General features: G+C 50.3%; 1 protein-coding gene across 3 annotated transcripts in view; it reads left to right on the top strand.

Annotated features, from left to right (window-relative positions):
* The window catches only part of LOC144772494 (E3 ubiquitin-protein ligase TTC3-like), a 1,119,388-nt gene that overhangs the window by 741,563 nt on the left and 355,693 nt on the right, over positions 1-22,132 (top strand). For all 3 annotated transcript variants that reach the window (XM_078656860.1, XM_078656861.1, XM_078656859.1), the window contains exon 33: positions 8,931-9,816. In XM_078656860.1, coding sequence (XP_078512986.1) covers positions 8,931-9,816 — 886 coding nt within the window. The remainder of the gene's footprint in view (positions 1-8,930; positions 9,817-22,132) is intronic.

Raw genomic sequence — 22,132 nt, 5'->3', positions numbered from 1 at the left:
TCACCCTGCATCCGCAGGCACCACCTTAAGAACACTGCGGTCTGCTGCGAGTCCTTCCTCCGGAATCCGACTGCCCAGCTCGACAAGACCCGGCTTCCCTGGCACCTCCGACCTCTACTCACCTCTACAGCCAAGCTGAGAACCGTGAGTGCGAAGAGACCTCAAGGGACCGACTATTGCCAAGACTGCACGACTTCTTCACAGCAAGCCCGCCGGGTAATCTACTGGCGAGTGCTTTGGGGTCCGAGAAGCCCCGACCCTGAGCAGCTCCAGCACCGAAGATCAGCCCCCCAGCATCTCCACGATCGGCGTGGGGCCCTTCTGCTTTTTGCTGCTCACCGCGTTGTTTGGCTACTAGCCCGCTGGCTCGTGGCCTTCTGAACGACGCCCGACGACATCACTGCTGCTGGTCTGGTTGCTCCAGACTGGTTCTTGCTCCCTTCCAGAAGAGGAGCACCCCGGACCCTCCTGGTCCACTCAAGACGCCATTTTGAGTCCACCGCGTGGGCTTGAATTAGCCAAGGCTTTGTTGCCCAATCCTGGGTCCTTCGACGCCGACAGCTTCATCCATCGTGGGACAGCTCGCCCCTCCATCCTGGTCGCCGACAACGCCTCCTGGTCCGTGAGATCTGCAGAGCATAGCGTCGCCCACCCACCTAGTCGAGGTGACTACCCTCCGGTGCCCTCCTGGTGCCCCTGACTACTGGCTAGTAGTCACGAACTTGGTCCCCTCTGCTTTCAGGTGTCATCCATCTTCAAGATCCAGGTTTGGATCACTTCGAACTCTCTTCACTGGTCGCCTGCCAGCATCTTTCTTCCAGGCTCCTGGTTCGTCTACGAGGATTCCCGACGTCTTTTGAGACATATGCAGCTGCAGCCCCTGGGCTAGGTAACTTCGGCATTTCGGTGCCCCAGCATAGCCTCACTATCCAAGGGTCAGGATCCACTGTCGTTTTCTTCCTACCAGGTCGGGTTCGCCCGTGAACACTAACTTTAACTTTACTAGCTATCATAGACTTTGTCCCGCATCCCGCGTGAGAGTGCACACTCTGCACCCGAGTCCCCTGGGCCTCCTATAAGTAATCTAACGATTCTATAGTCAAGTCCTAGCGATTCCAAAGCCTATTAGTACTGTACTTACCTGCTAGTAGTTTCGCATTCCACTTTTTGAGTATATGGTTTCCCGTGCCCCTCGGGCATTTGTATATACTGTGCTAACTTAAGTATTTTTATAAGAGTTTTGTTGTGTGCTTAGCTCCCTGTCTCATAAAGAGCCAGGGTAGTCTTGTTATAAATAAATATACATTTATTTTCATAACAACTTGTGTGGTGTCCTTTCACTGGGTGTTCAAGGGGTAATGTGATGGTAAAACAGCTGGCTTAACACGCCCTCTAGAGTCTTAGCCTTAGACTGCTCGTATCCATGCTACTAGGATAGCTGGTCTATAAGGTTGACTTACAACCAATCATCAATAAGGGTTGTTTGGACTGATACATAGTGATCACTAGAATAGTGAGCACTGCATATCAGGCCAACTTCTCACACCCGTCCTCCCGGCCCACCGGCGTTACCTGCGGTTCACGGTAGGCCACGAGCATTTTCCGTTTACTGTGCTCCCTTTTCGCCTTACCAACGCACCTCGGGAGTTCACGAAAGTGATGGCTGTGGTCGCAGCTCATCTGCTCAGATTGAGGGTTCCAGTCTTCCCTTATCTCGACGACTGTTTGTTGAAGGCAGGCTCGCCCCAGGCAGTAGTCTCCCACCTTCAGAGTACGGCCGACCTCCTGCATTTGCTGGGGTTTTCCATCAACGTGCCGATGTCGCACCCGAGTCCCTCTCAGAAGCTCCCCTTCATCGGAGCGGTTCTGGATTCGGCGCAGTTTCGGGTTTATCCTCCCGAACAGCGAATCCGGGATATTCAGGCTATGATTCCAATCTTTCAGCCTCTAACCTGGGTTTCAGTCAGGATGACCTTCCGGCTCCTGGGCCTAATGGCCTCCTACATCCTGCTAGTGCAACATGCCAGATGGCATATGCGGGCTCTACAGCAGGACCTGAAGTTCCAGTGTGCACAGCATCAGGGCAATCTGTCCGATCACGTCCAGATCATTTTTCTTTTCAGTAAGCAATGATATACAGTGAATTGTTGTCAAAGCAAATAATACTAATAGTTTAAGTGGCTAGTGAAATGATAACAAAGATATGTCATCAACTCTAGTCCCAAATTGATGTGCAATCAGTAGCACCGAAAGTGTACTAGGCAATATCTGAGATACTTCACAATTAAAGAATTCAGATATACTGGCTTTTGGAATAGAGTAGTCCCCTGCTTCGTTATAGATGTGCTCCCTTGCCCTGAGAGATCCAGCTGCAGGGATATCTGATAGAGACTACTAGTCGCAGATTCCTTCACGTAGACTTATCACCAGGCGTGAGACTGGACCCGGAAACTTTTTGCCACAGCAACCTTGCCCGCCGGGGGCGTGGTGACATCACGCGACTCTGCCCAGGCGTCCTCCGCGTACATGATGTCAGCGAGGTCACATAAGCCTCACCCCTGCGCGCCTACGTCAGCTTTTTTCCATTTCCGCATGCAGCGCGGATCTGGTCTTGCTACAAGCCTGGTTTGGGCCCCTTTTCCCTCCTCATTGTCTCTTCTTTTGGGGAACAGTGTGCGAATGCCTTCGGGCTTCAAGACTTGTACGTTGTGTGGTCGTCTTATGTCGGCGACGGACCCTCACCTCATTTGTATGTGGTGTTTAGGGGAGGATCACGGCACCACTGATTGTGAGGCGAGCCAACAGTTGAAGCCGAAGTCGCGGCGGGAGCGCTGGATGAAACTACTCTCGGCGCGTCTCTCCAGGTCGACCGCCTCCCCTCGATCAGCCTCGGCAGGCGGCTTCAGATACGGCCGTGGTCGGCACCCTCGCCCTTCTCCAATGTCGCGAGAGCGTCGCTCTCCGGTAGGTAGTGTTGCAGTTTGTCCCCGGGGGCTGGTGTTCGCCTGCCGGGGGAGTGGACTCTCCACTGGTGATGCGGCCCGCATGTCGTCCTATCCACCGTTTCCCGGTGATGGGGCGTCGAGACTCCAGATGGAGACATACGTGGGGGCTTTGCAGGCCTCGCTGGCTTATCCTCCTCCTTCCCCTCCTGGGGCGTCAGCGGATCCTTTGCCTTGCGCGGGGCCCTCTGCGACGCCGCCGGTGGCTCTGGCCCCGGCGTCAAATGGTTCGGATCCGGGCTTGGAGGATGTAGTGCTGCTGGGATGCGGCCCCTCTGGGGTCCCTCCTTCAGACCACGGTGCCTCTGCCACGCCACAAACTCCCGCGGGAGCCGCTGTGGTGTCGCGGGAGGTCGCCAGGGCTCGGATCGCATTCCCGAGCCCCTCTCGGTCCTTTGACAAGGTGGTCCTGTCTAAGGCCGAGGTGACTCCGCTACGGTGCCGGCAGCTGCTGGACCGGGCGGTGCCACCGGGGTCGGTGGACCCTCCTCGTCCCGTTCTGGGTCGAGGCTGGGCGGGGACCCCTCGCCCTACTCTGGGCCTTTCTCGTCCCTCCACGCAGGCAGCTGCCTCGTCGAAGGGCGAGTCAGAGGTTGAGTCGGCCCTGGCGGCGCCGCATGGTTCACCGGGCCACCTTTGCCACATGCTGGGCAGAGGCTGGCGGAGGGCTTCGTGTCACTCCCCTGGTCCCTCTCGTTTCTCCATGCAGGCTCCACGCTGCCTCTGCGGAGATGGAGTCAGCGCCGTTCTGAAGAACGCCCCCTGACCACTTCGGATCCGGCCCCATTCCGGTCCCTGGCGCGGTGTGGCCTTGAGGAGTCCTATCCGCCGTCTCCTTCGGCTCCGGATGGCGTTGCCGTTCTGCCTCAGGCGGCGGACTCTACGGCTCCAGACAGGCGTCAGAAGTGCAGATTAGTCTTCGGACGCTCCCTCTTCTCCAGAGTCTGAATATATATTGGTGTTGTCCTCCCCGGAGCCTGGCCGCCGTGTGGTGTCTTTTTCACCGGCCTCGTTGAAGGGCGGATCCCCGCCATATCTGAGGCAGAGGTGTTCGCCGGAGGAGCGGCAGGTCCCCCATTCTTCAGTTCCTTCTGACTTCCAGGTCTGGCCTTTGCCCGTCCCGCTTGGCTTCGTGGACGGCTGCCTTAGTTTGCAGCCGCCGCCCACGGAGGAGCTGCTTTCTCCGCCGCAGGGCCCTACGGAGGCGGTGCGGCCTTCGCTCACACGGTGTCCACGGCTGTGGGCATTTCGCGCATGGGTGACCCTCACTTTCGGGCGGACCATCTCTTGGAGGTTCTCCTCCAGGGCTCTGGTGGGAGAGATCTTGCTTCCCTTTGAGGGTTCGCTCCTTTCTTCCCTGACGGGGGCTTGGAGGCGTCCCGCCTCAGGGGATCCGGTGCCTCAGCACCGACACCTTCTAGCACTGTGTGACCCGAACTGCCTTTCCCTCCACCCCTCTGCTGCCAGTCCACTTTTGCGGACCGCTTTTCCCTCCCTGCCGCCACTGTTGACTCCGCTGTCCTGGTTGGCCCGCTGGCTGGACCCCCATGCCCCGGCCGATTCTGCAATCCAAAGGTTACTGGCAGGGCTCCGTCCTCCTCCTCTTCCTCTGCCTTATCCTCCTCCTCCTCCTCCTCAGTGACTGCTGAGTTGGGCTGGTTCTGGGCCTTCTTGGGCCGGTTGTTCTGGCTCTGAAGTGTGTTTTCTGGCCATTTGAGTCCTCCTTTGGGACTTTGGCATTGTTGGCTACTGAATGGCCCTTTTGTTGTTTGTGTGTGTGTTCTGCCGGGGTTGTTGCGCAGACTTGGCCCTGAGATTAGGCCTTCTGCTTTGCTTGGGATGCTTGTCAAGCCTTTCGTAGGGGTGTTTTTCCCCCGTGGCTCTTTTATTTTTCCTCTGCTGAGGAAGTTCTTCCAAAGAGGGTTCCCGTATCTTGCGACTTAACACACCCTATGTGGGGTAGTGGAAGCTTTTATATAGCTTGGCTCTACTAGGGAGTTCTGGTCGCCTTCGGGTGCCTGTTCTCCATGGTGCTTATGTATGTTGCTTTTGCTTCTTGAGGTCTTGTGCGCGGCCCTTTGTAGTGGTGTGTCCGGGCATCTCCTCACCTCCCTGCTCCTGTCCTGGGGGTTGGGATGATTCTGTGTTCTCCCTTGTCAGGCGTCGCCTGCCGGGCCTTCCTGGGGCCCTGGGCTGTTCTTCTTCCTTCTGGAGGCTTACGACTGTCTGTGCTGTTCTGGCTGGCATGTTGCCCTCCTTCTGGGGTGGGATCGCCTTCTTTTCCCTTGTTTCCTTGGGCCCTCTTAGCTTCTTCTTCCTCTCCCTGTCTTGGCATTGGATGGAAGCTCTGTTGCCTTATAGGGGAGTGGGATGCTTTGGCCTCTCTGGCCTTGCCCTTGGTTCCTCTGCTGTGAGTGTACGGACCTCTTCAGTCTTCTTTCTTCCTCCTACATCCTCTTGGGGTCGGTGGTGTTCTGCTTGTGGAGGTTCCTCTTACCTGGCAGGGACGAGGTTACTTACCTGGTCCGCAGATCTGGTCCCCTGTGGGATCCTCTGTTCTGTCCAAGCTGGTGGGGTCCTTTCGCAGTCCCTCCTTCCCCGGGGGTATTTCTAGGGAATCTATTCTACGTCCAGGAATCTGCGGCCAGTAGTCTGTATCAGATGTACGAGTTACTTACCTTTGGTAATGATGTATCTGGTAGAGACGATTCTAGCTGCAGATTCCTTCACGGCCCGCCCTTCCTCCCCGTTCTGCGAGGGTCCTTGGGTTGGTCTTCAGTACTCGCCTCCTGGTGGGGGGCTGTGTCTCCTGTGAGTGCCTTCTTTTGTTCTTGACGGGTGGCTCTGTCTGGTTGCAGTTCATTCCTCCTCTTGGTTCTTGGAGGATGGGGTTACGGTGCTCCTGTGCCCCGCTACTCTGGCTACCCCAGGTTTTGGGGGGGGGGTTTGTCTTCAATCTCTGTCCTCCCCTCCCTCCCTTCCTTTTGCTGCTAGGGGTCCTGGCCCTTCTGCTAATCTCTGAATAGGGGTCATCTGGCCATGACTTGCCCTTGGGGGGGTGGTTCAGCGGTTTGTTGTTCCTGTCTGTCTTGGGACTGGCTTCCCTTCCTTGTTTCGGGATGGGGGTGGGAGGCCTGCTACAAGTCATGCCTTTTTACGCATGTTCCTTGTCCTCGGGTCACGGGGGGGGAAGGCTGTCTACGTACTGGTAGGGTGGCTGCTCAGGGCTCTGCTGTGTTCTTTCTTCTGCCCCTGCTTTCGGACACCGCAGTGTTGCACTCTCCCTTATGGTGTCGTTTGTCTCCCTTTCTCTTTTTTCTACTATTTCGCACACTGTTCCCATGCTCCCACATTTTTTTGTCTGGTGGCTCGCGTTGTGCTGCGGAAAAGTTCTCAGAAGAAAACTGACATAGGCGCGCGGGGGTGAGGCTTATGTGACCTCACTGACGTTACGTACGCGGACGATGCCTGGGCGGAGTCGCGTGATGCAACCCCGCCCTCGGGGCGCAGGGATGCTGTGGAAAAAAGTTTCCGGATCCAGTCTAACGCCTGGAGATAATTCTACATGAAGGAATCTGCGGCTAGAATCATCTCTACCAGATACATCGTTACTGAAGGTAAGTAACTCATACATCGGGACCTATGGTAATGACTTTTGGTCATGGATGAACACGGATCATGTGTGCGCTCCATGATCTAGGCCTGTGTTATGCCATTGCAGTCTTGTTAGACTGTGAGGGAGGCCCTTAGAGCTTCCCTTGTGATGTTTGAGGTCTATTGACTTTTCTAGGAGTTAAGTGACACAAGCACGGTGGTGGCAGCATACTTGTTTTGTATTTCATAGTGATTAGTAGGGTGAATGTGCCTTTTTACCTGTATGACAGCCCTATAGGCCAGTGAACTTAACTCACCCTTGGCCAGCATGGATTGTCTGTAGCGCCAGACAGTGTATGATACTTGTGTGTGCATGCTGGGATGTGTTTGTACCTGTTTATGGTACGTAATATGGTGGCCTATGTGGTTCCATTGGAAACAGGAGGTCTGGAGAGGTGAAAACTGTTGCCACGTGCCAGGAGATATTCATTACTGACATTCCTGAGGGCTAGGGTAGAAGCACACACTGAATGAAGGGGAGCAGAGTGTTCTCTGTCCACATGAAATTAATCTTTGATTCCTGGAAGAATTACTCATTAACAGGCCTGAGCTCATTGTCAGGGACATGGTGGGACTGATAAGGTTGGCACTGTGGACCAGGGAATCTTGATAGAGAGGATGTTTTAGACCTTTGAACCTTTATGAGGCATATTTCAGCCGGGGCTTGTAGAAGGTGTGAGAGCCGGTTCGACCCTTGGACTGTGTTGTTCATCAGTAAGAATTGAAACCACTCCTGCAGTCGCAGACTGTACCTTTGGCAAATGACAGTGCAGAGGGGAGAGCCCTTCAAAGGAGCTGACACCCACAAACCTAATTTCAAAGAATCTGCTATTAAATCACATATGTATCTGGAGTTGGACTATACAGGTGGGAGTATTAGGCTGACAAGTTGGTCAACAGCACTGTTTATCAGAGAAAGTCGCCAAGATTTGAGCTGCTGCAATCAGGGTTGTGGATCAAGATCTGCAAATCGCCCATCTGGGTGAGGGGCCATCACCCAGGAAGCCAAGAACACTTGTCCTGTGTCTGAAGCACCAGCCTGCAGCCTGCCTGGCAAGGCCAGTGTACCCTGTGAGGAGGAGCAGAGACCCTTGAGAGAGTGAGACCCAGCAGGAATCCTTGAGAGTAGATTCCAGTGAGCAGAGTGGGAGCTGCCAATTCAGTCGGTATTGTTAATGCTAGAGAGCCGTCAGCTAATAGCGTCCATAAACCCTTATGTGCAGGAGGGTCCGACATTCGGACTGCTCGGGCTGTCGCCTGTTGCCATTGAACCTGCTGAGGCCATCGCCTGTTGCAACTAAGACTGTTGGGACTGTTACTCGTGTCTATGACCCCGGTGCGTCTGTGAGGAACCGCTAGGACTGTTGAGGCCACTGCCCCGGTATATTCGACCTCGTTGGGGCCGTGTTCTGTCCGTGAAATATTGTTCACTGTGTCTTAGGGCTCAGTAGGCCTGCCATGGAGGTGCCTTGCATGTTTCAGGGGAACATTTGACTTTGACATTGTTATAAATGTCAAAATCTAGTTAGTCGTTCCAAACTGCTTTTCTAGTCTGCAGTTGCGGACTGGGGGACTTGTTTTAACTTTGTCACACCCAGGGTGGCACAGCTAGTGCTGCAGTCCCTGGTGTGACTCTCTAACAGGCCCTGCGTACCATATACTAAGGACTTACAGGTAAGCTACCCTGTGCCAATTGGCTATAACCAATGTAACATACACGTTTTGGGGTAAGGTCCCTGGCACGGAGGTCTAGTTAGAAGGCCTCAGTGCTCTCTTGAGTTGAAAAACCTGCAGGATCCGTCAAAATAATCTGGGGGTGACCATACAAAAAGAGGCATTTTCTTATACTGGTTGTGAGAATTGAAATGCTGTGACGGTTAGAATATACTTTACCTGTTTGTGACATACTTTCAGTTGTTCTGTGTTGGGTGGCATGTTTATTAGGATTTAATTACAGTTGCACACACATAATGTTTACTGTCTATTGATAAGATCCCCTGAAACCCACACCATTAACCTCCACTGTGGTCTGAACATAAATGTTAAATTCTTAAATAGAGATTTCCTATTTATTCTACTGCCCTGTGGATTCAAATATCAGTCTCCTTCTGCAGTTACTTTAATGGCCTTTTATTGTGTCTGTCTTTTATGTATCTACATTTCTCATTATAATTCTGTATATACAATGAAAAGTCCAACCAACCTATATTAACTATTGAAGTATTTGGAAAATAGACAGAGCTTATTTCTAATTATTTGTTATTTCTGCCCCAGATATTTCTATCAAATCTTAGATAAACATGGACCTCTGGAACTGGACAGCGTGGAATTTGTGGGAGAGTATGCATTTTTCCCTCTGGAGGCTCAGAAGTTAGTGGAAGAAGCTGGTGGATTAAAGCCTTTCTTGCTGGAGTCATTCCATTTTTTTATGATTGACGACAACCTAATTGGATTGAGGAAGCATAACTTTTTGTCTGAGACATCTGAAACTAGGCTGCCCGAGAGCTTGGGATTAAAAGAGAACAATAGTGAAACTTCATCATATCCTTTGTCTCCGAACAGTGCACAAAACTTTACAGTTCCAAGACATTGGACTTTAAACCCAGGTGCAAAAGAATTCAAGCCTCTGTCTGAAGCTGTTTATAGCCTCACCGTTCCTCTATTTTCCGGTAGTTTGTTGCCAAATTCTTTCACTGGTACAAGCTCTGTAAACATAACAGATATTTCAATTCCCACTATGCAATCTCAACCTGCGCCCTTTGTTTTCAGTGTAGAAAAATCTGCGCTTTCTTTTGCCAGTGCTGTTGCTTTGCCAGCCGTGTCTACAGAGCCTTACTTTCAGGAAAACACTTTCATGGCACCAATACCAAATGTCATTGACGTTCGGTCGTTCTCTGTTGAAGAATCTGAGACTGGTGTCCATGAATATGGCACAGACACAGTATTTGATGGAGACTGTGCCTCTACAGTTATCGCACCGGATCTAATAGAAATATATGATGATGCTTATTATCCACCAAAACCCCATTTCAGCCCAGATGGAGACAATTTATTCTTGTATGCAGATGGTAGTTTACCAGTTGATATTGGTGGTAATTCACTTAATGATGGAGGGCAATCTGGAAAAGATCTTTCTCTTAAGAGGATGGTGGCAGTGCAGGTAAGAGCAAGACTTAATTAATTAATCTTTTTTAAGGTGTATTTATTGCATTTGGTTGTTAATATTTATTTTTGTTTGAATACGTCTCTAAAGAACATGCAGGGGTGTACACTGTATTGTATGCCCACAGACTGCAATATATATTGTTCTGATGAATACCACAGATTCTGCACCCTCTAACATTCCTGAGGTGCCAAACTGGTTCTGGAGATTTTTCATAGCAGTGCTCCTGGACGCCGCTAGATGGCTTCATGTGTCTGAACTGATTAATTTGTGTGTCATTGAACACAGAAAGAAGTTGCAGCCCTCGTGCAGGTTCTGCTCCCACTCCCTGCTGGAAGCCCTTTGGCATATCTGAGTTCAAATGCAAGCATAAAAAAGTCAAGCGTACTTCAACCTCATCCCGATACTCTGAATCCAAAGAGCTGTTGCAAGGGTGTGAAATGTCAGTTGCATTCAATCAAGTCCACTGGCCTGGTAACCGACCTCAATTTGATTATCAGGCTGCCTTAGTTTCCCAGGCCATCGTTAACCCCACAGCAGATCAAGGCCTTCAGAGATGCCATGCTGGAAATTTTCGTTGTGTGCTACTGGCTTCCACTGGTGCAGCTATAGGCCCCATAGAACCGCAAGGTCCTCTAATTGGGTTACTGCTGGCCAATCCTTTCCAGCACAGTCTGTCCCCATGGGGCTGGTACCAACTCTGGTTCAGACTTCAACTCAAGCCCCATGATCAATGCTGGTTCGGACCACCTCGACTGCCGTTGTCAGAGTATGATCCAGTACTGAACGTTGTCAGATTACAAAGGCATGATCTAATCCTGACTCTGACTAATCCTGCTCCACTACTGTGTAGCAGCTGTCAACATAGGCTTCGATATCTTTTTGGCTCTGACCGTAATACTGTGCCAGAACGGGGTGCACCACAGTATCTCAATGATGTTTGTAAAGGAGAGAAAGTCTTGCCCCCGTCTTTACACAGATGATGTCTTATAACTTGACTTGCAGAATGCCAGTGGGCCTAATACTTCTCATGAGGCAGAGCTTGTCTCACCTCATGTTCCTCCAGTGGAAGAATTAAGCCTAATTTGAAGTTGTGGTTCGGAGAGCAGCTGAAGTACTAGAATTATAACTGCCCTCCATTGAGACAAAACAAATGTTTTAATGGAAATTCTACAGCCTTGGCCAGCAGGCCCACCAATATTCTAATGGCTACCTGGTCGAAAACTGTTTTTGCCCACCTGTAAACAGGCAGGTGACCAGATTTTCTCAGCATGCACTCCACGCCATAGAGCCTTTTTGTTCAGGCCATTCCAAAATAATTGATACCTATGGTAAATGTATGTGTTCTTCTGCTGCACTGGCACTGCGATCTGTAACAGGCTGTCTGTTGAGCTGGTACACACATGCATTTTGACACACATCCAGCAATATTTTACTGCCAGTCATCAAGGACTTTGGAGCCGCGTTGGCACAAACGTACATGATGGGCAGGATGCAATCAAGTAGGTTATCCAAGCAGATCTGGCGACCACGGTTTGTTATGTATTGCAGATTTGTAGAGTGCACTGTCACCCAGAAGGGTATGCTTGCACTGAGCAGGTGTGAGTCTGGTCAAACCTCTGACCTAGTTGGACTTCTCAAAAATCTAGGTATTCAGCTTCTTGCAGAATTGAAAAAGTGAGAAGGCTCTTATGTGTAGTGGCAGGTGGCTTCCATGCTTTAGTTTCCATGTAGGTCAAGGCTTGACCGCCAGATTTGATTTTCTGTATGAGGGGACATGTGCAGGTAGGAGTTCAGCCGAGCAGAGGTGTCTGGAAGGTTTGTGAACGTAGATGTGACGTGGCGGTATGCTGGGCCTGTGTTATCTAGTGCCTTGAAAATGTTTATGTATATTGAGTCAGTGTAGTTCCTTCAGGTGTTGTGTGATACGGGTGCCGCGTGGAAGGTTGTGTGTGAATCTGACTGCCGAATTCTGAATGGTTTGCTGCCTTTGGGTGAATTTTTTGTTTGTTTCTTGAATGGGGGCGCTCCTTTAGTCTAGCTTGCTTGTGACAAGGGCATGCGTGACTTTTCTGGGTGCTAGCTGGAAGCCATTTGAAAATCTTCTGCCGCATCTTCAGGGTAAGAAAGCATTAGGTGGTGATGGCACTGACTCGGCCATTCATGTTGAGTTTGCGGTCAATTATGAAACCCTAGTTCTTCGCATCGTTGGTGGGGTGTGTGTCGGTCTTAGCTCTGTTGGCCACTATGTGGCGTTTATGCAGAAGTGCTCCTCCTAAAGATCACGATTTCCGTCTTATTGTTGTTCAGATCCAGACAGTTGGTGATTTCAGTCATTGAATTTGATCTGGTACTGGGCGTCTTGTGTGTGATGGAGAGAATGAGCTCTGTGTTTTTGGCATGAGAGAGGACGTTAATGTTGTGAGAGCGAATGATGCTGGCTAGAGGGATCATGTATGCTTTTGAAGAGGGTCGGGCTCAGTGAGGATCCTTGCAAAACTCCACAGATACGGGCGTCCAAGGTGTATGGTACCAGGCTAACTGCCTGGGTCCTTCCAGTCAGAAAGGAGTAGATCCATTGGAGTGCGAGTCCTTGGATTCCGATGTTGTGTAGGTGTTGTATGAGGATGAGGACGGGGTGGGTTGGGGTGGGAGGCTGTCAAATGTTGCGGGAGGTCCAGGTGGATGAAGGCCGTCATGTCTCCTCCATCCAGAGTCATGCATATGCCATCTGTGATGCCTATCAGGGCAGTTTCGGTGCTGTGGTTGGGTCTGAAAGCATACAGAGTGGTTTTGAGTAGTTGGTGTCTTAGGGGTAGACCAGTGGGTGGACTGACCTGCTGGGTAAGGCAAACTGAGGGGATAAGGGTGGACGAGGTTTGTATTGATAGTCCAGACTTCCTGGTCTTAAGGGTAAGATCTGTGAGTGGCCTTGATATAACTTTGTATAACGTTTACGCTAGGGGACAACCTGGTGGGAGGAGTACTCATGTTATGTCTCTAGAGAGTCACTTGTTACAAGAGGCATCCAACGGTAACCTAATTATTGCGGGAGATTTTAATACCTGCTTTGAACCATTGGATTCAGAAGATGGCAGGCTTAGTGATGAGGTTGACGCGCTTTGGGGGGTGCCGCAACTGGATCTTCAGCCCATCTGAAAAAATGGACTGAGGCTGCACGCCAAGTGAAAGGGTTGTGTCTGTAACGGGACCTAAGGGCAGCTAATGGCAGGACTAAGTCTGATGCCAAGGGAGTGGAGACTTTCGGTAATGGTAGATCCAAAAGCCGCATTGATTATATCCTTGTGAATGTGGAGCTATGGTCTTCAGTTGTAGATATGAAAGTGCAATGCCGCCCTGAAGGCGATCACAATCCCTTGGTCCTTAATCTTGATGATAGGAGTTTTTCTGGTCCCGCCCCGATGGAAGGTGATACTTGCCCCAATTTGCTAACTATTTCTAACGACTTAAGAAGGGTTCAGTGGGCATGGGTAGCAACAGACGAAGGGAATGTGGCGGAGATTAGGGCGTTAGTATCGGGGTCTATAAGGAAATTATCTGAATGTGGTTCCCAAGAGGTACTAAAAGCCAAATTATCGAGAATCCACAATGACCTTCTTAGCGGGCTGAAAAGGTTTTTTATAAACACTAAACCCGCTAAAAAGACCAGTATGTATAAGCCAAACACGTGGTACAACAACACGTGTAGGTTAGCCTACAAAGCTCTAGTTGAAGCCATTAAATCAAGGTCCCATGGTAATATTAAGCTGTGTAGAGCAACTTATAAATCGGCCTTAAGACAAGTTAAGAGACATTCGGGGCAAGATGGCCGCTGACTGACTGCAGAGGACAGTCGCACTCAGCTCACTCTCCTCCAAAGGTCTAACCTTATCATAAGAATGCTGGCATGATTAGGGCAATTGAGCTCTCCTACTGGTTACAGAATCTGGCCCCCTCGCACTGGATACATAGAATTGTGAAACTTTTGACCTACCGACTTGTGAGCCCTTTCTCGGACGGGATCCGGCATCTGCAGGTCGGCGCTGTGATGGCACCAAAAGGAATCAAGCAGCAGCAGAAGGAGATGGATCCCACAAAGTGACCTCCGCCAGCGAGCGGCGGTAAGGATAGCAAGGAGGCACCAGCCACGGCTTCACGAACCGCAGCACAACTTAGGAAAAACGTGGGAAATCAAACAGATATATCCCATGGTAATGGCGTCGGAGCCGAGACCCGAGGGGCAAGGGATTCCCTGAAAAACATAGTTAGCGATGGCACCGGAGTGAGATCAGCGGGAGCAGGCATCAAGGACCAGCAACTCCGACAATCTACGTTAAAGGAGGCATTTCCAGCTAAAGCCACGGAGAACCCAGTATTGACAGGCAGCACGGCAGAGAACGAGGCAGGTCAAACAGACGATTCCGGGTTGCCGAGCAACAGCGGAGGCAGAGTCCGAACATGCCGCATGTCGATGATGCTGCTCTTACTGCTACACCAGAAGAAGCTGCAGGGGAAAGGCAAGAGGACGACATTGCCAGACCTGCTAAGAGTCCACAACCGCAGCACACAAGTAAGGGGGCAGATCCTATAACTAACGCTAACAATATTGAAGCCCCTGAAATCCTGGCAACCAGTTGCAAAGTGACTATTGGTACAATTACTGGGGCGGCAGGCTTCTCTGGGGGAAATAATTTCGGGAAGGCCAGCGCAAACATCGAGGCAGGCATTGAGGGCGGCAGGAGAAGGAATGTTCCAACCCCCGGCAAAGGGGGGGGTCACCGATACACCGGAGGCTGAATGCTTTTCTTCAGTAAACGAGGAGTCTGACTCTTATCTCTCTAGCGAGGCAGGAGATTATAGTTTGCCCACAACTACGGACTCGGGCTCGGAGGTTGAAACAAAATCGTCTGTCCAGAAAGCTCCTCCAGGACATAATAACTTTCAAAAAACTAGAAAGAAGACCAAATCTAAAATGAACTCCCCAGATAGCCCAACAGCGCAAGGCTCGGACTCAAAACTTTGCTGGGATTACTCGGCAACCTCCCTGTTATATCAAGAGGATGCTGCTGAAGGCCCCCAGATAGAGGGAGGGGGTATTGAGAATACTCCTCAGACCTCTTCACTAGATTTATCATACACAACTCTGAAGCAGATGCAGTCTGAGGCTAGATCTGAAAGTCGCAGAGCTAAAGTGGCGGCAAAAAAGATCCAGAGATCTATGCGGAAAATGAATAAGTTACATGAGGAAATGGCAGACAGAGTTTCTCATGTGGAGGAGAGGACAGGCAGAGACTGGAAGAGGATGTTAGTCGCTGGCAGGAATTTAAAGAAGCGCAGGACAAAATATCGGAGGACATGCAATGGAAAATGGAAGATTTTGAGAATCGCCAGCGACGTAACAACATAAGACTTTTGGGGGTTTGCAGAAGGACTTGAGGGGCAGGATGCTAGGGCATACGTGGTTAGGATGCTTAAGGGTGCTTTTCCTGAGGTCACAACATGGAACTGGGAAAGCGAGTTGCAAAGGGCACATCGTTTCCCTTTAGTGCAGAGGAAAACCTATGGGGCCTCACAAGATCAAAAGCCTAGAGCACTCCTGGTATATGTTGGTAATTTTCTCGCAAGGCAGGAGATAATGGATAAAGCAAGGCCAGAGGCAAGGTGCACATTTGAAGGGGTATCTTTCTTTGCACGCCCCGTCTTCTGCCACGCCACTGTGGAGAGAAGGTGGCGGCCCAGACAGCTGATTACCCCATGTCAAAATCTAGGTCATGAAGCATACCTGCTATATCCAGCAAGATTAAAGATTATCGCAAAAGGCCATGTAAGGATGTTTGCCTCCGAAATTAAGGCCCAGGAATATATTAATGAGCTCAGAAAGCAAAAGGGTGGCTAGTAAGGAGAAGCTTCAGTTGCCCTAAAGTTAGGATTAGGCTTGGGTTGTTTTCTTCTTTTCTTAGGGTCAGGAGTTCTAGAAATACACATGGATGTTACATGGGAGGAGGGTGGGTGGCGATCACTGCACTCAAAAGTTGCCACACATAGGTCATGCTTGACCTATTTGCCCGTAGAGAGGGGGGGGTCTGGGGGAGGAGGGAGGGGGCGAAGGGGGGGGACGGGGTAGGGGGGCACTTCCAGGTCGCACAGCTTGTACAGTACACAAATTATAGTATGGTTGACTTTTTTTGTTGTTACTCTGTTTGTATATTTAATGAGTCGGTTTTATTTGAAGGCAAGACATTTGTTGTATTCTAATGACATGCAGAATTGCATTGATTAATATCTGTGGGCTTAACGATGCGAATAAGAGACTTAGAGTTGCTGCATTGCTTAAAACTATGCGTTTGGACCTAGTTTGTCTTCAGGAAACGCACATAGAGGGGGTGAAGGGATATCTTTTGGAGCAGCTGGGGTTTAATTTACTGGCAAACACCAAACAGGGGACAAGTACTAGAGGTGTAGCGGTGTTGGGTAGGTGCAGGGACGTGGACGTTATTAGGAAGAAAGAGGATCAATGGGGTAGATGGATACTGATGGAAATAAAGTACAAATGGGAGAAACTCGCGCTGGCTACATTATACGGTTCTACGGAGGATGACCCCGATATTTTCCAATATCTAGACACAGAGCTGGCACAATGGCCCGAGTCAATTGTTTGCTGCGGCGATTTTAACATTCATGACCTTGCTAGCTCATTTACAAAACCAGGGGGACATTATTTGGGGAGTAAGAAGAAAACATATAGAGCACTTGCAGACATGGTACAGCATAATTCCTTAGTAGATCCATGGATTAGGCTACATCCGCATATAGATGGCAGCACATTCTTCTCCGCCCCCCACAAAGTCATGGTCAGACTGGATTATTTTGTGGTATCAAGCCCTTTGGTTTCGGGTTCCCAGATTGAAAAGTACCCCCGGGTTGTGTCAGATCATAGCCCATTGGTTCGAACGATTAAATTAGGTCAAGCTCAAAGAAGGGATACGCATTGGACTTTTGAAAGAGCATTGTTAAAAGATGAGGAATACTGTAAGCATATGGAGGTGTGGATCAAGAACTTCTGGGACGTAAATGGGGGGACAGCACCTCAGGGGATGGTCTGGGATGCCTTTAAGGCCGGGATCAGGGGAGAGACACTGAGCTTTGCATTACATAAACAGAAGAAGGAGAAAGTTAAGGTAGAAGAATTGTGCAAATGTCTCCTCAGAGTGGAAGAAGAGCTATCCCTAGGTATCCAGCAGCAACTTCCAGTGGAGCAACATCTGCTAAAAATTATTGCGCTTAGGGCAGAAGCCTCCGAATGTATTGCCAAGAAAGCCGCGGAGAATTATCTCACTAAAAAGGAGAATGCATACGAGTTAAGCGAGAGAGTTGGCCATATATTAGCCATACGTACTAGGCAAAGACTAGCTTCATCTGACATCAAGGAGATTATTGATTCGCAGGGTAACTCGGTCTCTGAACCAGATATGGTGAGAGAAGTGTTTAGGAAATTCTACACGGATCTATATACTCCGGATAATGGAAGGGGAGCGGTGGATATAGCAAGGTACCTCAGAGCTATTCAACCTCCGAACTAGCCCGAGGAAGAGAAGATGGCTCTAGATTCACCAATCCAGCTGTTGTCCTCACTCGGCACTGAGCACTTTTCCCCTCACCTCAGTCTCGCCTACATCACCGCGCAGCCGAGATTAACGCTGCCGCGGACTTGAGTTAACTTACTTTGGCCGCCATTACCGACGCCACATAGGCCACGCCCACCTGACGGAGGCCACGCCCCCGACCGCTATATAAGCCGCGCCAGCTCACGCACGCATTAGCTTACAGATAGCTCCTGAGGCGGAAGCCGGGAGACTAGGTCTGATTTTAAAAAACGTATTGCATTTGTATTGCTTTTTAACTGTTGTCCTCACTTGGCACTGAGCACTTTTCCCCTCACCTCAGTCTCGCCGACATCACCGCGCAGCCGACATTAACGCTGCCGCGGACTTGAGTTAACTTACTTTGGCCGCCATTACCGACGCCACATAGGCCACGCCCACCTGACGGAGGCCACGCACCCCGCCCTTCCCCCCCCTATCAAAATGTGCCTTGGTCGGACGCGCAGCGGGTGCGCCGAAGGCGCGCCAAAGGCAAGCCCGTCTGCCCCCGTCATCGCCAAGACATCGCCTCTCGCCTGTCCCCCTGGCCAAAAGGGCACCCTACCATTACGATAGGGAGTTTCTCCTTACCCTGAACCCTGGTCAGAGTTGTGACAAGACATCAGGCTGCCTCGGACAGACATGCCTACAATGTAAGTCATGTAACCTCGCAACACCCCGCCCCTGTCTATCTGGCTACAGTGTTAACTCGCCTAAATATACTCCTCTTACTGTCCTCCAACTGAACGTTAGGTCGCTCGTGAAACACCATCTAGAGATAAATACCCTCCTAACTGACGAGAGCCCTGACATTCAATTTTTATGTGAAACCTGGCTCCGTGATGATATGACCAGTCTTCCGAACCTCACACTGCCAGATGGCTTCTTAATGAAGACTCTCAACCGAGATACTAGAGGTGGCGGCATAGCAGTCATCTATAAAGAGCAATATGCCTGCTCCTTCACCAAGGAAGATATCTGGGGCTGCGAAAGTGCCCGCTTTAAGATCACCATGGGCCCCCACTTTACCCTGTCAGGGCTCTACATCTATCGACCCCCTGGTGCTGCTTCCAAGTTCATCAAAGCACTCCTAGAAGTGGCAAACTCCTTGGTGGTGAGTTCAGCAAACTTCACCATACTAGGGGACCTTAATCTCCACTTTGACTCGATACTAGACCCTACCATTAAAAATCTCTTGACGGACTTTGCTGCCTTACAATTTAACTCTCTAATCCACACTGCACTCACACAGCTGGACATATATTAGACCCCGTCTTTACTAACATCCCGGAAGTCAGGACCGACCTGCCCAAGCCTATGGGTTGGACAGAACACTACCTCATCAAAATCACTATGACGGTTAGGTAACAGCCCAACAAAAAAGAGCCAACTCGTCGTTTAAAAAGACCTTGGCATAAACTCTTAACCAGTGACTTCCAGTCTACCGTAGGAGAATTTCATTACGAGGCAAATATGAATATCAACACCACATATGCCGCCTTCCATGACTGGATTACTAGAGGATTAGACGTTCTCATTCCAGCCAAATGGACCAAGGGGCGCTGCTCCCCCTCTAACCCATGGTACAACGACGCTCTGAAATCCATGCGGAAAGAATGCAAAAAAGCCGAGCGAACTTGGAGAAGGGAGTACAATAATATGGATAAAGTATCCTACCTGTCTAAATTAAAACTCTACCACAAAGCTATTCGCTCTGCGCGCGCCTCCTTCTACGCTGAAGAAATCAAATCCAGCCTAAATCCCACCAAAGTCATTTTTAAATTGGTGCAAGAATTGCAAAATAGTAGAACCCCTGCCTCCTGTATTACCTCCACGCAACAGTGTGAGGACCTTGCCACTTACTTTATAGAAAAAGTACAAAAAATGTACAGCTCATTCCCGCAGCACTTCCCTGCCCCATCTAATTCTATCAATGCAAGCACAAATGGCACTATACTGACACTTATTCCTGAAATCTCTTACGATGACCTAAATAAACTTTGCAGGAAAGTCAAGTCTGGTTCTCCAGCCGACCCCATGAGGTCATCCCAATTTCTTGAATCTTTGGATTTCTTCATACCCCCCCTAGCCTCAATACTCAATAGTTCCTTTTCCTCGGCTGAGGTTCCAGCTGTCTGGAAACAAGCATGGGTTTCCCCCATCATTAGGAAGCCGACTTTCGACCCTACCAAATTAGAAAACTACAGACCCATCTCGCTGCTCCCGTGGGAGTCCAAAATTGCAGAGGCCTATGTAAACAACGTGCTGTCCCACCATAGGGCCCAAAACAGCGTCTTGGACCCATCGCAAAATGGTTTCAGGCCGGGTCATAGCACGGAGTCGGCCCTCCTGTCCACCACCGAACATCTCCGGACTATCCTCGATGCCGGTCAGAGTGCTGTGCTGATATTGCTTGATCTCAGCGCAGCCTTTGATACGGTTTCTCATAACATCTTGTTAACCCGTTTAGAGACAATAGGGATAACCGGCCTTGCCCTGGAGTGGTTCCGCTCATTTCTGAAGGACAGATCCTTCCGGGTATCAGCTCCCCCGTTTCTCTCCCAGCCCCACTCCATCGGCCAGGGAGTGCCCCAGGGCTCTGCACTTAGTCCATCCCTTTTTAATCTCTATGTGCAGCCACTTGCGGCAGTGGCTAAGGAGTGGGACCTAACACTGGTGTCATACGCAGATGACACGCAGCTGGTCATCACCCTCACCGAAGGCCCTTCGATCTCGTCCTCGAGATTTAGAGATGGCCTGGCTGCAGTAGCCCAGTGGATGACGGACAACTGCCTGCAGCTTAATGCAGGCAAGACGGAGGTGCTGCTCCTCGGGAGGAATACCAGCTATTGGAATGAGCACTGGTGGCCCTCTTCGCTGGGCGCCATCCCGCAACCCAAATCCTTGGTCAAGAATCTGGGTGTCTGGATGGACTCCTCACTCAACTTCCAGACCCACACGAAAAAAGTGGCTGCTACTTGTGTGGGACTGCTGAGGAGCCTTAACCCGATACTCGTTTTTTTGATCCAAAAATCCGTTAGCTTATTGTTCAGTCCATCATCCTTTCACGACTGGACTATGCCAGCGTTCTACTTTTAGGCGCCAATAAAGCGGAGATAGCTCGATTTCAACGCATACAGAACTCAGCGGCCAGAGCCCTGGTGGGTCTCCCTCGCAGGTGCTCAGCCAGAGCTACCATTCGGAAATTACATTGGCTGCCCATTGAAGCTCGGATTCAATTCAAAACCCTGACTTTGGCCTTCAAGATTCTCAAATCAGGATGCCCAGAACTCCTGCGCCCGCTCTTAACACCTTATGCGCCACAGCGCAACCTACACTCTTCTGGCAAGCACCTAGTGACGGTACCCCGCACCAGGCTCTGCCGTACTGGTGGCCGATCCTTTAGGGTCCTAGGAGCTAAGCTCTGGAACTCCTTGCCGTTAAACATCCGTTCCCTGGATAATCTATCTACCTTCCGGAAGGCTATCAAGACCCATCTGTTCCCCCCCTCCTAGGACTTCCCTCCCCCTCCCTTAAGATAGCTTCTGTGGTTACTCAGCGCCGGGACGCCTCGTTCCTGGGGCAGCTGTTTGCGCTTAACCAAATAAATAACATAACATAACAGGAATTCACCGCCGCTCTGAGCAGCCTCCCCTTGGGCAAAGCTGCTGGCCCAGACCAGATCCCGGTAGAATTTTATAAAGTATTTCAAGGAGTCTTGGGTTCCGATATGTTTAACACCATGGTTCAGGCTCAGCAGGGGGAATTGATCCCGAATTCATGGGGAGGGGCGGACATCATTGTAATATTAAAGAAAGGGAAATCCCCGCTAGCTCCAGGTTCATACAGGCCTATCACATTAATGAATTCCGATGCAAAAACCTGCTCTAAAATATTAGCACAAAGGCTAGCTAGGATCATCGAGAGCTTGGTCAGCCCATCACAGCATGGTTTTATCCCTGACAAAGGCTCCACCCAACACATCAGGCAGGTAGTCACAATGTTTGATGCGGCAGGAATCCCGGGAGACCCTTTGGCAGCACTGTTTCTAGACACAGAGAAGCCGTTCGACCGGGTCTCCTGGGATTATCTCTGGGCAACAATAAGGTGGTGCGGTATAGGAGAAGGATACATGAAAGCTATCCAGACCCTGTCTAAAGATCCAACTGCTAGGATCAGGGTTAATAGGGGGTACTCAACGGCGGTTAAGATCTACAGGGGAACTAGGCAAGGATGCCCCTCCTCGCCCCTATTGTTCGCACTATACCTGGATCCTCTGCTGCGAAGACTAGAAGCTAACCCCGATATACAAATGGTAGGGAGGTAAAAACACTAGCTTACGCGGATGATGTGGCTATTTTAACATCTAACCCGACTTTAGCTATTAGGGAGGTGGAGGACGAAGCTCAGTTGTTCGGGCAGGTCTCCGGCTACAGTTTAAACAAAAATAAAACCCAGATAGTGAAAAATAGGTATACATGCTGTAATGATCTACGAGTCGTCAGTTCTGCAGTGTACTTGGGGGTGGAGATCTCGGCCGAGGTGGATAAGGTGGTGGAGAATAATATGATTCCTCTAATGACAACTGTAAGGGTAGACTTAGAAAGAATGAATAATCTGCATCTGTCCCTTGTGGGTTGCACCAATGTCATCAAGATGCTGGTTCTCCCGAA

Source organism: Lissotriton helveticus, chromosome 8, assembly GCF_964261635.1.
Source record: "Lissotriton helveticus chromosome 8, aLisHel1.1, whole genome shotgun sequence".
NCBI lineage: Eukaryota > Metazoa > Chordata > Amphibia > Caudata > Salamandridae > Lissotriton > Lissotriton helveticus.
The sequence above is the reverse complement of the archived record's forward strand: the minus strand, read 5'-3'. Positions and strand labels throughout refer to the sequence as shown.